We start from the raw sequence: 16,501 nt of genomic DNA on the forward strand, positions 1-16,501 counted from the left end.
GGCCCATCAACAGAAGGTAATTTATCAATTTTTGTATTTATTACACAATTAAAGTCCCCTCCCAAAATATTAATTCCCTTAGCCTTACTTGACAATAACTCCACTACTGATTTAAAGAATTTGGGGTAATCTAACTTTCTATGTTCATCATCTGTAAGATGAGTTTCTTGTACAAAGGCTATTGAGCAATGTAGGTGTTTCAATTGAGCTTTTTCCTTTTGATAGGACTGTTTATGCCATTTATATTGTAAGAGATCACTTTCAAAGTACCCATATCCAGTCCACACAACTTAACATTGTTGCAAGTAGACGATACCCCAAAAGAAACCTCAGCACATACACAGTATAATCCACTTTTGTTTCTGCAGTGTTTGTCTCCTTTAAAAATATCCTCAAAATCAAAATGAAGAAAAAATGTATATCCTTATTTATCAAAACCCCCAGTGTATATACTTTGCTCCTGTCGTACCAAGTTCCATTGAAACAACAATTCAAACAACTGAACTATTAACAAAAACAGATGGACTTCCAGAAATCCAAAAGCCAGCTTCAAAGAATAATTAGCTTTTATATTTTCATCTTTAGCATCAATGTTCAAGATTGTTCTGAGATAAGTATATTTGGTATGATCAGCTGTCTGTTCCCAATATAAACTGGGCAGAGCGTTATCACGGATTAACCACTCCGGGAAAAGTACCTGTAGCATACCAAATAAGACAAGACATAAAGAACATATTTTACCCTTCCCCTTCTTTTATTTAAATTACAATAGCATACGGCTTCGATCCAGCTTCCAATTTACGTGTACATTTATTCTATTAGGAAACTGCTATCAGATGTATATCTTTCTACCTTAACCCTTGTTGTATTAAAAATCCAAAATAAATCAGAATATAAGGTTAAATTACCTCTCAAAACTTTTTGATTATTGTCAAGTAACCCTTTATATTTGTCCATTTTTCTGAAAGAAAGCTCGAAGATCTCTCTCTGACAAGCCCCTGAACCTCGTTCTTCCCCCACATTGCTTTCCCTGCTGTGTTGACCATTGATTTTGCATCAGTTCTTTCTCCACGATTTCCCTCCTGTCTACTTTCACAGTGATCCCTAGCTCTTTCAGTGTCGGGAGTGCGTCCATTAACGAGGGGAAGACTCTCACCCCTGTACTCAGTCACTCTTAGCTGTGCTGGGTATGGAGACTGCGCTTTTATGTTTTTCTCCCTCAGAAGTTTGATCACTTCTCGTACCTGCTTCCTCTGCCTCTGTACTTCTGGGGAGTAGTCCTGATCGAAGAATATTCTCCGTCCTTTGAATGAGTTCTCTCTATGTTTCCAGGCTTGTAACAGAACTGTAACAGAGCAAATCTTTGATAAACTCCAGCATGTCACCCCACTCTGATTCCTCTGGAATCCCAAAAATCCTGATGTTATTTAGTCTCATTCTATTTTCTAAATCATCGCATTTTGCCGCCAATACTACCTCTCGTTGTAACAGATACCCAAGAGCCCTGTCTTGCCTCATCACCCTGTCTTCCGTTTCTCCCACCCGCATTTCAACTTCTGTTATTTTTTCATCCAGGTTGTCCATTCTTTGCTTTATTTCAGTCACCGATGCTTCTACCCGAGAGAGTGTGGATTTGGTTTTCTTTAAACGAGCTGCTGTTTTCTTTTCTGAGTTTCCTAAATTCCTGAAGCACAGTATACATGTCTCCTGTTGATTCTTCACTTAAAGATGTCGGTGATACATCTCGGGAGGCGCGGATGCTGCCTCGCGTCGGTTCTTCGCTTGGTCCCCCAGCTCTAGTCTCTCTCAGTTTTGTTTTACTTGTGGTACTCATGTTTAAAATAAGCCCTCCTTGCAAAATACCTAACCTGTAACTAATTAACTAGTTGAATGACACAAGGCTGGTCAGGACTGCACAATTAATGGCCGCTTAATATCTGAATACAGACGAAGACAGTACCAGACACATGCAGTTACACTGAACAGTAGCTCGTAGTAATGCTAAATAAATGCTAAATAATCACAGCTTCTGATTTACAGACTAAATGTTGCTAATTTAACTAACAAACAGTCGCTGCTCTTACTACAATACAGGTGCAAGATATAAAATGTGTAGCTAAACAACCCACCACGTAACTAAACTAGGAAATGCAAGAGAAAAAAGCGATACTTAACTGTGGCGACTTGAGTGACTCCTCAGCTGGCTTGCCTGAGTGTCCAGTGGCCTGGACAATCTAGAAATCTAGAATTCTGAATTGGTATTACATTTTTATTGTTACATTACATTTTTTTCTTCTGCACTAATGTGCGTATGCATATTTTAAATGTAAATACAATCTACATTGTATAGTTTGTGTTCTCTTTGCCCAAGGTACTTTAATATTTTGAATAGCTGGGCCACAGTGTGAAAATGTTTGGGAACCCTTGATCTGAGAGATGAATGGAGTGAGCTGCCACACCTGTCTCTACTATGAATGCTATGAATGTTTCTGTTTTTTCCTTTGTTCTAAGAATCTTGCTGCGATAAGCATTTTTTGTGCACAAATTATGTTTTAATGTCATATAGGTATATATAATATAGGCTATATAAAAAACATATTTTTCCTAGGTTAAACTTTGGAGAATTTCTGTCAGCACATACAATGATATTTGCCATTGAAGAAATAAATAACAGCACAGAAATTCTTCCAAGCATTTCTCTGGGTTATAAAATCTATGATGAATGTGACACTGTAGCTATGGCTGTGAGAGCAGTAATGGCTATAATGAATGGATATGAGGAAACTCTCTCTGACACAGCCTGCTCCAAACCAGCTGCAGTTCAGGCAGTGATAGGAGGATCCTCATCATCAACCACAATTGCCATCTCAACTGCAGTTGGTTCTTTTCATATTCCTGCGGTAAGAGAAACCTATGACTGCTTGTTATAATGAAAAGGGAAAAATGTTAATGAAAAAGTCACCTTACCTATTATATTTGATAAGGTAAAGTACATAATGACCTATATTCAATTTGGAATGTTTAAATTAAGCCACAATTACAATAGAAGAAAAAATAACAACTCCATATAAGTAATGTGTTATTTTCTATCCTTTACAGATAAGTCATTTTGCTACTTGTGCGTGTCTGAGTAACAGAATTAGATTCCCCTCATTCTTCAGAACCATCCCCAGTGACTATTACCAAAGCAGAGCCCTGGCACAGCTTGTCAAGCACTTTGGATGGACCTGGGTTGGGGTTGTCAGGAGTGACACTGCTTATGGCAACTATGGGATGGCTACCTTTGTGGAAGCTGCCCAAAAGCTGGGGATTTGTATTGAATATTCAGAAGCCATTTATGAAACATATCCTTTAGAAAAGCTTCTTAAGACAGTAGATGTCATAAAAAGGAGCACTGCAAAGGTTGTCATAGCATTTCTGGCCAGAGGAGAGATGACTGTTCTGTTAACAGAGCTATTCCTTCACAATGTTACTGGTCTGCAGTGGATTGGCAGTGAAGCTTGGATAACTGCCAGAAACTTTGCAACAGCAGAAGGTTATACAGTCCTAACTGGATCTATGGGATTCGCTATTATAAATACAAAAATAGATGGATTAAGAGAGTTTTTCATGAATCTCCAGCCACCTCAGGTGCAGGGAAATGCTCTCATAAATAAGTATTGGGAGACAGCATTGAATTGTTCTCTGTCAAATCAAGATAACACAACAGGTATAAAACCCTGCACGGGAACTGAGCGATTAAGGGAGTTGAAAAACAGATACGCAGACATATCTGAGATGAGAATATACAACAATGTTTACAAATCAGTCTATGCTGTTGCATATTCTCTGCACAATCTGATTACATGCAAAAAAGGGCAAGGTCCTTTTGAAAACCATAGTTGTGCAGAAACAATTTCAATTAAACCATGGCAGGTAAAGCATTACTTAATTGTCCTCATAGACAGTAAATCTCCTTTTAATGTAATTTAAAGATTTGTTTGTTGTGAAATAAACATTTCCTTTTGCACAGGTGCTTGAGTATCTGAAAACTGTCAATTTCACAACCAAAACTGGAGAGAAGGTCTCCTTTGACCAGAATGGAGACCCAGTGGCGAGATATGAATTAGTGAACTGGCAACCAATTAATGAAAGCAACATAAAGTTTACCACAGTCGGTTACTATGATGCTTCATTGCCAGCAGGCCATCAGTTTGTCCTAAATAACGTTGACATTGTCTGGGCAGCTGGTCAGCATGAGGTGAGAGTTTATCAAAGCATAAGTGACAATCTATAAAGAATGAACATTCACAGAATATTCAAAGCAATGCAAACAATATTGTAGCTTCATTCCAAAAGGAGAAGCATAAGAGAGAAACAAACTGTATATACATCTTGAATGCTTCTGTGTGCTTAACACAGTGCACAGAACTAAAAGTTAGGATGTAGTTTATTAGACTCCCAAAGATGTACTTAAATTGAATTTAATAGAAATCAGTAACAGAAAATACATGTTCTGAATTGTTGGCAAAATTAATTTAGTTCTTGCATTACCTCTTTTATGACTCCCATTATTTTAAGTGTTAAGGTTACCAAGGTTGACTTGCAGCAATGTCCTGTGGCGGTTAGTATATGTCATATACAAACTATACTATATAAACTATGAGTCTGCTATAGAGGAATGTACTGTTTCAGAAGCTTTATTGATGCATATGAAAATAGGCTATACGTCTTTTCAATATTCCTAATGTACAAGACTACATTTGTGATTATGCTCAAAGTCTCTCTACTGATCTTTAAACAGTTTACAATTAGTAATACTTCTCAGCTAGCAGTTAATGTTCATTAGTATAAACCTGTTTTTCCTTCACTATGCAGATTCCTAGATCCGTGTGCAGTGAGAGCTGTCTCCCAGGCACTCGAAAGGCAGTTCAGAAAGGAAAGCCAGTCTGTTGCTATGACTGCATACAGTGTGCAGCAGGAGAGATCAGCAACACTACAGGTAACTGGCAGTGTATTCAGAACAGAATAACCTGCTCCTAGTGTGTCTTTTAATTGTTAATGACACTGAATAAAATATAAAAAGCTGTATATCTGATGTAACATACTAGTCAATAAATAAATCAATATATTGTGTTCTCCATTCTTATTGTTCAGTATAAAACCTAAAATGTAAAAAGGATTAACTGTCAACAGTCTCTAATCACCCTTACTTTTTATTTTATTTTTTTGCAGATTCTAATGACTGTATCCAGTGTCCAGAGGAATATTGGTCCAATGAGAAAAGGGACAGATGTGTTTTAAAAATAACTGAATTCCTGAACTATGGAGAAATCATGGGAATACTGCTCAGTATTGTCTCATTAACTGGAGCTTGTTTAACGGTCATGATAGCGTTGATCTTCTATAAATTCAAAGATACACCGGTTGTTAAAGCCAATAACTCTGAGCTCAGTTTCCTCCTGCTCTTCTCATTAACTCTGTGTTTCCTTTGCTCACTTACTTTCATTGGCCAGCCCTCTGAGTGGTCCTGTATGTTGCGCCACACAGCATTTGGCATCACATTTGTCCTGTGCATCTCTTGTGTTCTGGGGAAAACAATAGTGGTGTTAATGGCCTTCAGGGCTACACTGCCAGGCAATAATATTATGAAATGGTTTGGGCCCACACAGCAGAGGTTAAGTGTTCTTGCTTTCACACTCATACAGGTCCTGATTTGTGTGCTTTGGTTGACAATTTCACCTCCCTTTCCCAACAGGAACATGGAATACTATGCAGACAGAATCATTCTGGAGTGTGATCTGGGATCTGCAGGTGCATTCTGGGCTGTGTTAGGGTATATTGGATTCCTCTCTGCCATGTGCTTTGTGTTGGCTTTCCTGGCTCGCAATCTTCCTGACAACTTCAATGAAGCCAAATTCATCACATTCAGCATGCTCATATTCTGTGCAGTCTGGATCACCTTTATCCCAGCTTATATCAGCTCTCCTGGGAAGTTCACTGTAGCTGTGGAAATATTTGCCATTTTGGCTTCTAGTTTTGGTTTGCTTTTCTGTATATTTGCACCCAAATGTTATGTCATTTTAGCAAAGCCTGAATTAAACACAAGGAAACACTTGATGTCTAAAATGCTCTCAAAATCACTATAAAAGACCCACATATCTCTTTCTCCAACATTTTGATCTCTTGTTTGTATAGTGGCAAAACACAGCAAAACATAAACCTCCTGGTGTCCATTCTTCGTACGTGGTTTAACAAATCCAGGTTAAGTTGACTAATCCCGATTATAGCAAACGGGCTAACTGATATCCGGGATTTCCTACCAATGCTTTTGGATTGAATTAGCTTGTTAGCTCAAGCCAGATGTTCCTTGTTGGGGATAAGTGCGCGTTTCCATTTGGATACGAAAGGATGCTCAGTGGCCCATTGAATCAATTATGTGGTGAAGGCAAGAGAGCGTGCTGCCTATTTCAGCACTAATTATGGAAGAGTATGAGGAGGCAAAGAACATTATATTGAATAAAGCTAACACTGCTGCATCTGCAAAAGCCAACCCAGCTAACACACACCGTTGCTCACTGCTCACTGCTGTTTTATTTATTTATTTATTTTATTGTATTATGGTACAAAATCACACTTCACCCCCTGATTCAATTAAACTTTACTTAATCATAATGAATGGACCATAGTGATGCACTTAGGTCACTGCAATCTGGTGTGGGAGACACAGGTTTGAATCCCTTTTTAGCCCAATACAATATATTATTTATAATATTTCTAAATTAGTATTTCTTAATTAATTACCTTTACTGCAAAGAAATGCTATGAAATTTAACAACCTTGTGATTTGTTTAAATTACTGTAATGTTTATTCCTTTAAATGTTTTGAAGAATCCAAGATCCTTTAAAGATTAGATATCATCATTTTTTTTATATTAAAAGTAGTACCTATACTTTCAAAATATAACACATTGTGTGTTAGCAGGGAGGGAAGAAGCCTGAGAAACAATTGAAAATAAGTTAAATGCTTTAGTTTATTGTTTTTTAACTGCATCAATGTTATTGACCCTAAAACACTCTGGTGTTCAATATAATTTATCCAAGACTTATGCAGATATTACATAGACCTCTGTGCTGGCCAACAGTATACCGTATAGAAATATATATTAATCATTAAGCCATCTATATTATTTCTAGGATGTTGGAACATGTACTGTGTTTGATCTTGCTTACAGCCTATTTTAATCACAGTTCCTACAGATGGGGAAGGTGGAGAAGGAAAAGGAATTATTGGATAATAATAATTTAGCAAAGCCTGAATTAAACACAAGGAAACACTTGATGGGTAAAATGCCCTCAAAATCACTATAAAACAGATATTTCTGTATCTCCCTTTGGTATAATGGAAAAACATCCCAAAACATCAAATGCATGTATTACAAATTATATAGGTAGCACAGGGCCGCAAATGATTTTAGAATGACAACAATATACTTCCACAGAGTCAGCAATTATGAACGACAGAACAGATGAGCAACAACAGAGCACAGAAGCACAGGAGGATTAAAACCAACTGATTAAAACACATTAATGGTCTTCTCTTCAACATTAATTTATTTGCAAGGTTGCCCAATATTTTATTAACCTATAGGAAACATAAGTCACCCTGGATAAGGATGTCTGCCAATAAATAAATAAATACATAAATAAATAATAACAACATGCTCTTTATTTCCTTCAAACATTATGTTTAAAATGGTTAACCCAAATGTATTTTCCTGTGTTGACAATAAACTAATACATGCTGTACACTCACACAAGTCTAGTCTTAATGTGAATTTAAAACCTGTTAGTATATTTTTGTAGAGTAAACTAAGATATAGACTAAGACTAGGTTTCAATAAAAGCAATGACCCATCTGCTAAAATATAAATACAAGCCTTTTCTGATTGGCCGCTTTATTTCCTGTAAGATGCCTTTCTACTCATTATTGTAACGCCTATGAAGTCCAGGTTCATAGTTTGCTGTATGAAATGTGGAACATTTGAAAGGAAATTTGGTGTCATTCTAATTATATATATATACACTACCGGTATGTATGTATATATACAGCTTAATTTAACCTTAAACTGAAAAACCCTTCTGGTACCAAATCTGTATGCTTCTCTTCAATCCGTACTCCTCACTGCTATGTTGTTAGGAATAAAAAATCTCAAAAACTATTGACAATTATGACATATTCTGGAACCAGACAGTCTACTGATCAGAACAAGACCATCCACGTTTTGGTAGAAGCAACACACACCCCTAGAGAGCTCAAAATGTGGTTGGTTAGATAATTGCATTAATGAGAAATTGAACAGGTGTTCCTAATAATCCTTTAGGTGAGTGTATATATGCACTGACATTTTAATCATTTTATTATTGTGATCGGTATTTTATTGTGATTTTATTATTTCTTTTAACATTTCAGTGATTTCTTCTGTAATCGTGCATTTTTCTTGTTTTACTCTGATATATTATTATTATTATTTCCATCCATCTCTCTACCTGAATTGTGTGTTAAGCCTACTGCATTTTTGCCAGATTGGAGGAACATTACTTTTTTCTGTATTTCTACAAATAAGGATACCTTAACATATTTGATATAATGTACACTCACCTAAAGGATGTCTGTGGCAATTAGGGTTGCCAACTGGCCAGTATTTTAGCGGACTGTCCGGTATTTGTACACTACATGGCCAACAGTATGTGGACACCCCTTCTAACTAGTGTATTTGGCATGTGGGAGACTCTGAGACCAATTATAGGAAGATTCTATGGTCTGATGAGACCAAAATAGAGCTTTTTGGCCTCAAGAAGGCTATGCGCGACATTTGGTGCAAGCCTAACACCGCACACCATCCTGAGAACACCATCCCTACCGTGAAGCATGGTGGTGGCAGCATTACGTAAAATGGAAGTACAGAGAAATCCTGTAAAAAAAACTGCTGAAGTCTGCAAGAAACCTGGGACTTGGGAAATTATTAATCTTCCAGCAGGGCAATGACCCCAACCATACAGGCAAAGCCACACTGGAGTGGCTTACAATTAAAAAGGTCAATGTCCTGGAATGGCCCTATCAAAGCCTCAATCCTATTGAGAATATGTGGAAAGAGTTGAACATTGCTGTTCACCAAAGATCCCCATCCAACTTGATGGAGCTTGAGAAATTTTGCAAAGACGAATGGGCAAACATTGCTGTGTCCAGATGTGCACAGCTGGTAGACTTATATACGTAGACTTATGGCTGTAATTGCTGCACCTAAAAGGTGCCTCTACCAAATATTGACTGAATAGGTGATTACTTATGCATTCAATTATTTTCTGTTTTGTATTTGTAATTAATTTAGAACAAAGTGCAGATCATATTTTTCACTGACATTATGGACATTTTTGATGTTGATCTGTGGCAAAACCTCCTGATTAAATCCATTCTGATTTCATGTTGTAACACAATGACATGTGGAAAATACCAAGAGGGGTAAATACTTTTGAGAGCCACTGTAAAATCAAGCCACACAGCAATCTCCTTAGAAAAGCATTGGCAGTAGATTGAACTTTACTGAGAGCTCAATGACTTTCAACAAGGTACCGTCATAGGATGCCACCTTTCCAACAAGTCAGTTTGTCAAATTTCTGCCCTGCTAGAGCTGCCCTGGTGAGCTGTAAGTGCTGTTATTGTTAAGAGGAAACATCCAGGAGCAACAACAGCTCAGCTGTGAAGTGGTCGGCCACACAAACTCACAGAATGGGACTGTTGAGTGCTGAAGTACGTAGTGCATAGCGTCTTTCGTTGGTTGCAACAATCACTTCCGAGTGCCTCTGGAAGCAATGGCAGCAGAACTGTTTGTTCGGGAGCTTTATGAAATTGGTTTCCATGGCCAAGCAGCCGCATATCCCTAAGATCTTCATTCGCAATGCCAAGCGTCGGCTGGAGTGGTGTTAAGCTAGCCACCATTTGACCTGGGAGCAGTGGAAATGCGATCTCTGGAGTGATGAATCATGCTTCACCATAAGGCAGTCCGACGGAGGAATCTGGGTTTGGCGGATGCCAGGAGAATGGTACCTGCACAAATGCATAGACCAACTGTAAAGCTTGGAGGAGGAATTATGGTCTCAGGACTCTGCCCCTTAGTCCCACTGAAGGGAAATCTTAATGCTACAGTCTACAATGACATTCTAGATTAATCTGCACCTCCAAGTTGTGGCAAGAGTTTGGGGAAGGCCCTTTCCGGTTTCAGCATGACAACCCATGCACAAACTAACAACTTGACTGGCCTGCACAGAGCCCTCACCTCAACCCCATCCCACCTTTGGGATGAATGGAAAAGCCGACTGTGCCCGACTTCACTAATGCTCTTCCCCTCAACAATGGTCCAACATCTAGTGGAAAGCTTTCCCAGAAGAGTGGAGGCTGTTATTGCATCAAAGGGGGGACCAACTCCATAGTAATGCCCATGATTTTGGAATGAGATGTTTGACGAGCAGCATTTGGCCATGTAGTGCATGTACTTTGACCCCCTGTCAAGTATTTCTGGAAGATGTCCGTTTATTTTAATTACTGTAATGTTTTGAATATGTGGTTGAAAATGTTATCAGTGTACAATTTGCCCTCAACCCACCCCCCCCACCCCATCGTCGTCTAATTGCCAGCACCCCCTCTAGGTTGACATTTTGCAAACCCCCCCCAACAGGGGTCCGGTATTTTCGTATCTCAAAAGTGGCAAACAAGGTGCAGGGGGCATGACTTTAACACCCTGGCAACCAACTTTTGGACAAACTAGTCAGGACATTTCAGATAACAGATGGCTATAAAATGAGGTTAATTTAGGCAGATTAAGAATTTGGTTGGAATAAAATAATTTGGAAATACATAAAACTTTAGAGTTAAAATTGAATTTACTTAATGAGAGATGCCCTGAGATTATAGAATCACTTGAACGGAGTGGGAAAGTGAAGGTGTCATATAATTACAATGAATACAAAATAATGCATTATGTACTAATAGCTTGAGTGAGAACTGATCTGCAGCTGTGCAGCAAACTTGCAGAGGCTCTGAGGACTGCCCTACATATTTAAAGAAATGTCTTAAAAAATCACTTTTAGGAAAAACGTTTTTAAGGATCTGTTAGCTACAAGTTTTCAAATAATCTTTTCAGACTTTTTATTGCTTGCTATCCTTTATTGGCTAACCTAGCTGGTTGTTTTCTTGCTTATTTTGCTGTCTGTGTGTACTGCACTACTGTAGAGCCCTGCAAAATTACAAGTTTTGAAATCACTATAATTTCAGAAGAACAGTAAATACATTGTTAGATTCAGGAATATGCTTTATACCAAAGTAACTTGAAATATGGATTTTGAAACCCTTCTTTGCTTGATGAAACAACAACTAATTATTTCCCTGTGTGCCTGTGTGAACAAGGTCACTGTCTCACTGTCTTACTGTGCTATGGTACTGTGCTATAGTTCAACCCTGATACCTAGATGAATAGGGTCTGATAAGAACTTTTTTTTTTTACAGTAATTTGGGCTTGATACATCGTACAACCCCCCCTTATATTAAACATTGCATATGCCTTAATTGTCCCCAGTTTAGCCATGGGTCTTCCTGAGCAGTTGCCAGGCAGAAACCGAAATTGCACTCATCATGGGACAGACATGTGGGTCCTGTTGTCTCTCTCTCCTGTCTGGTCTGCATAAAAATGCCTGTACTTTGTAACTTCTCTAAGACTGTTCTTGAGATTGCCTCTCCAACACCTCTTCCATACAGCCACTCGTATGCAATTCCATTTGATTGAAAATGCATCTCTCTCTCGATTATTTGGACTCTTCACTGACACATGCAAAAGTATTTCTATCAATAAAGCTATCAATAAAGCAATAAATGTTGCATTTGCTTGAGCAATAATTGATTTGCTCTATGGTGATGGTGATGGTACTGAACAGTTTTAAAAATTCTCAAATGCAGTTTGTGTAATTTAAATAAAAGCAGCTGAATTGGGTATTTGGTAATATAATCAATTTCCACCTTGCACTATCAGCACAATCATTACAACACTGGTGGACCCTAATATTTTGAAACAAAAAAAAACTAAAAAATAAATCCAATCCAATGCAAAAAATAATGTTGAATGAAATTTAATAAATAACACCACAAGTGATTCAACTGACAAGATCCAGAAAATAATAGATGTAAATGAATAAATAAAGCTTTATTGCAATTAAAATTTCAGTCCTTGAGGCAGATTAGGGCAGATTCACAAATCAAACCTTTGAGTTTGATATAAAACACTAGTCAGAATTCAGTCCATGATTATCTAATCACCCTAGAGACCCTCTGTGCCATATAAAGACAACAAGTGATGACACACTGTCTCAAATCCAGAGCTGTCCTTATGAGTTCCAGGATGTTATTGCGAGCAGCTACACTGGCGATGGCTGTGGCTGTTTTGACATCAGCAGAACTGCCTGTTTGCAGGCTGCAGGCAAAAGCGTCTCTTCCACACTTATCTAACGAGGGAGACATAATGATTGGTGGAATGTTCTCCTTCCACAGCAAAACTGAAGAAAATATACACCCCTTTACAGCTAAACCTGAGCCCTTGGAATGCAAAAGGTTAGTTCATATTTTAAAATAATAACGATGCTTTTTAATATAGAACTTCAATTATAGTTTATTAATAATTATTTTAATTTTTATTTTCTTTGTACATGAGCATGTGTGTTTTTAATATAACAATATAACAATAATATATATATATATATATATATATATATATATATATATATATATATATATATATATATATATGCATTTCATGATTGTCCACTTTAATACCACAAATAGCCAGGCAGCACATATATGTAATGCAAATATTTTTCATAGGTTAGACTTTGGAGAATTTCTGTCAGCACACACAATGGTATTTGCAATTGAAGAAATAAATAACAACACAGAAATTCTTCCTGGCATTTCCCTGGGCTATACAATCTATGATGCTTGTGGCTCAATACCTGTGGCTGTGAGAGCAGCCATGGCTTTAATGAATGGATATGAGGAAACTCTCTCTGACACAGCCTGCTCCAAACCAGCTGCAGTTCAGGCAGTGATAGGAGGATCTGGATCATCCACCACAATTGCCATCTCCACTGCAGTTGGTTCTTTTCACATTCCTGTGGTGAGAAAAGCCTAATATGACTGTCTGTGTTTAATAAAGGGGGGGAAATGAAAGCAAATGCTATAAAAAAGGTATATAAAAATTTAACACAATTCACCTATCCTAATGAATCTAATATTTATGAAATCTGTAAAATTGTGTAACTGCATAGTGATATAAATTATATTTAATAAACTAATCCAGAAAAAAATAACAGAAGAAAATAATGCTATAATGAAAAGGGAAAAATGTTAATGAAAAAGTCACCTTACCTATTATATTTGATAAGGTAAAGTACATAATGAACTATATTCAATTTTGGAATGTTTAAATTAAGCCACAATTACAATAGAAGAAAAAATATCAACTAATGTGCTCTTTTCTATCCTTTACAGATAAGTCATTTTGCAACCTGTGCGTGTCTCAGTAATAGAAATAGATTTCCCTCATTCTTCAGGACCATCCCCAGTGACTATTACCAAAGCAGAGCCCTGGCACAGCTTGTCAAGCACTTTGGATGGACCTGGGTTGGGACCATCAGGAGTGACAATGATTATGGCAACTATGGGATGGCTACCTTTGTTGAAGCTGCCCAGGAACTGGGGATTTGTATTGAATATTCAGCAGCCATTTCTGAAACATATCCTATAGAAAAGCTTCTTAAGACAGTAGATGTCATAAAAAGGAGTACTGCAAAGGTTGTCATAGCATTTCTGGCCAGACCAGACATGACTGTTCTGTTAACAGAGTTATTCCTTCACAATGTTACTGGTCTGCAGTGGATTGGCAGTGAAGCTTGGATAACTGCCAGAAACTATGCAACAGCAGAAGGTTATAAAGTCCTAACTGGATCTATTGGATTCACTATGATTAATAAAAACATAGATGGATTAAGAGAGTTTTTCATGAATCTCCAGACATCTCAAGTTCAGGGAAATGCTCTCATAAATAAGTATTGGGAAACAGCATTGAATTGTTCTCTGTCAAATCAAAATAACACAACGGGTATAAAACCCTGCACTGGATCTGAGAGCTTAAGAGAGTTAAAAAACAGATACGCAGACATATCTCAGATGAGAATATACAACAATGTTTACAAATCAGTCTATGCTGTTGCATATTCTCTACACAATCTGATTACATGCAAAAAAGGGCAAGGTCCTTTTTCAAATCATAGTTGTGCAAAAATAATTCCATTCAAACCGTGGCAGGTACGGTTCAATACTGCAATACTGAATTGTCCTCATACAATCATATATAATTCAATGTATATCTCATTTTAATGTGAATGAAATATTTCTGCTTTGTTAAATAAACATTTCCTTTTGCACAGGTGCTTGAGTATCTGAAAACTGTCAACTTCACAACCAAAACTGGAGAGACAGTCTCCTTTGACCAGAATGGAGACCCAGTGGCGAGATATGAATTAATGAACTGGCAGCCAGTTAATGAAAGCAGCATACAGTTTGCCATTGTCGGTTACTATGATGCTTCATTGCCAGCAGATCGTCAGTTTGTCATGAATGACGTCAACATTGTTTGGGCAGGTGGTCAACTTGAGGTAACCTATTTACCTTTCTTTTTCAAGCTTAATATTATTATTAATATTATCTCACCTACCAATGCTGATTAATTGGTGTTTCCATGTAAACCTGTTTCACCTTCACTGTGCAGATTCCTAGATCCGTGTGCAGTGAGAGCTGTCTCCCAGGCACTCGAAAGGCAGTTCAGAAAGGAAAGCCAGTCTGTTGCTATGACTGCATACAGTGTGCAGCAGGAGAGATCAGCAACACTACAGGTAACTGGCAGTGTATTCAGAACAGAATAACCTGCTCCTTTTAAATATCAATGACGGTGAACAAACAATACAAAATAAAAAGCTGTATATTTGATGTAACATTAGAGTCATTAATAAATAAATTATATTGTGTTATCCATTCTTATTGTTCAGTATAAAACCTAAAATGTAAAGAGGATTAACTGTCAACAGTCTCTGATCACCATTACTTTTTATTTTATTTTTTGCAGATTCTATTGACTGTATCCAGTGTCCAGAGGAATATTGGTCAAATGAGAAAAGGGACAAATGTGTTTTAAAAATAACTGAATTTCTGAACTATGAGGAAATTATGGGAATACTGCTCACTATTGTCTCTTTAGCTGGAGCTTGTTTAACCATCATAATAGCATTGATCTTCTATAAATTAAAAGATACACCTGTTGTTAGAGCCAATAACTCTAAGCTCAGTTTCCTCCTGCTCTTTTCACTAACTCTGTGTTTCCTTTGCTCTCTTACTTTCATTGGCCAGCCCTCTGAGTGGTCCTGTATGTTGCGCCACACAGCATTTGGCATCACATTTGTCCTGTGCATCTCTTGTGTTCTGGGGAAAACAATAGTGGTGTTAATGGCCTTCAGGGCTACACTGCCAGGCAATACTATTATGAAATGGTTTGGGCCCACACAGCAGAGGTTAAGTGTGCTTGCTTTCACACTCATACAGGTCTTAATTTGCACCCTGTGGCTGATTCTATCCCCCCCTTTTCCAAACAGGAACATGACATACTATTCAGACAGAATCATTCTGGAGTGTGATCTGGGATCTGCAAGTGCATTCTGGGCTGTGTTAGGGTATATTGGATTCCTCTCTGCCATGTGCTTTGTGCTGGCTTTCCTGGCTCATAAACTACCTGATAACTTCAATGAAGCCAAATTCATCACATTCAGCATGCTCATATTCTGTGCAGTTTGGATTACCTTTATCCCAGCTTATGTCAGCTCACCTGGGAAGTATACAGTAGCTGTGGAAATATTTGCCATTTTGGCATCTAGTTTTGGTCTGCTTATCTGTATATTTGCACCCAAATGTTATGTCATTTTAGCAAGGCCTGAATTAAACACAAGGAAACACTTGATGGGTAAAATGTCCTCAAAATCACTATAAAACAGACATTTCTGTATCTTTTGTTGGTAAAGTGAAAAACATCCTGAAACATCAAAAACATATATTACAAATGATACAGGTAGCACAGGTGAAGGGCTGTAAATTATTTTAGAATGACAACAGTTTACTTCCACAGAGTCAGCAACCATGCAGGGCAGTACAGATGAGCAACAGTAGAGCACAGAAGCACAGGAGGATTACAACCACCTGATTGAAACACATGAATGGACTTCACATTCATTTATTTGCAAAGTTGCCGTAAATTTAATTAACCCACAAGAAACATGTTCACATATTCTTTATTTCCTTCAAACAGTATGTTTAAAATGCTTAAACCAAATGTATTTTCCTGTTTGACAATAAATGAATATGTGCTGTACA

General features: G+C 37.6%; 3 protein-coding genes across 3 annotated transcripts; all 3 read left to right on the forward strand.

Moving 5' to 3' along the window:
• Positions 1 to 2,642: 2,642 nt before the first annotated feature.
• On the forward strand, positions 2,643 to 6,128 carry LOC136754125 (extracellular calcium-sensing receptor-like). Its single transcript, XM_066710455.1, has 5 exons — positions 2,643 to 2,900; positions 3,100 to 3,915; positions 4,013 to 4,240; positions 4,858 to 4,981; positions 5,215 to 6,128. Exons 1-5 carry the CDS (start codon positions 2,643 to 2,645, stop codon positions 6,126 to 6,128), a joined length of 2,340 nt encoding a protein of 779 aa, XP_066566552.1.
• A 7,433-nt stretch (positions 6,129 to 13,561) lies between these two features.
• On the forward strand, positions 13,562 to 14,474 carry LOC136753884 (vomeronasal type-2 receptor 1-like; the record flags this gene model as incomplete). The annotated part of the gene is made up of 1 exon (XM_066710266.1): positions 13,562 to 14,474. A coding segment is annotated over one exon (900 nt), but the record flags the coding sequence as incomplete, so codon positions are not given.
• Positions 14,475 to 14,494: 20 nt separating this feature from the next.
• LOC136754126 (extracellular calcium-sensing receptor-like) lies at positions 14,495 to 16,378 on the forward strand. Its single transcript, XM_066710456.1, has 3 exons — positions 14,495 to 14,739; positions 14,853 to 14,976; positions 15,207 to 16,378. Exons 1-3 carry the CDS (start codon positions 14,608 to 14,610, stop codon positions 16,118 to 16,120), a joined length of 1,170 nt encoding a protein of 389 aa, XP_066566553.1. The 5' UTR covers positions 14,495 to 14,607; the 3' UTR covers positions 16,121 to 16,378.
• Positions 16,379 to 16,501: the final 123 nt, after the last annotated feature.

Source organism: Amia ocellicauda, chromosome 7, assembly GCF_036373705.1.
Source record: "Amia ocellicauda isolate fAmiCal2 chromosome 7, fAmiCal2.hap1, whole genome shotgun sequence".
Lineage (NCBI taxonomy): Eukaryota > Metazoa > Chordata > Actinopteri > Amiiformes > Amiidae > Amia > Amia ocellicauda.

Excerpts from the sequence above, each read along its gene's own strand:
- LOC136754125 (XM_066710455.1), top strand. The coding sequence starts at position 2,643 with ATGATATTTGCCATTGAAGAAATAAATAACAGCACAGAAATTCTTCCA. Across the intron at positions 3,916-4,012 it reads TTTCAATTAAACCATGGCAG|GTGCTTGAGTATCTGAAAAC; the intron begins GTAAAGCATTAC and ends CCTTTTGCACAG. Across the intron at positions 4,982-5,214 it reads AGAGATCAGCAACACTACAG|ATTCTAATGACTGTATCCAG; the intron begins GTAACTGGCAGT and ends ATTTTTTTGCAG.
- LOC136754126 (XM_066710456.1), top strand. The coding sequence starts at position 14,608 with ATGAACTGGCAGCCAGTTAATGAAAGCAGCATACAGTTTGCCATTGTC. Across the intron at positions 14,740-14,852 it reads GGGCAGGTGGTCAACTTGAG|ATTCCTAGATCCGTGTGCAG; the intron begins GTAACCTATTTA and ends TTCACTGTGCAG. Across the intron at positions 14,977-15,206 it reads AGAGATCAGCAACACTACAG|ATTCTATTGACTGTATCCAG; the intron begins GTAACTGGCAGT and ends TATTTTTTGCAG.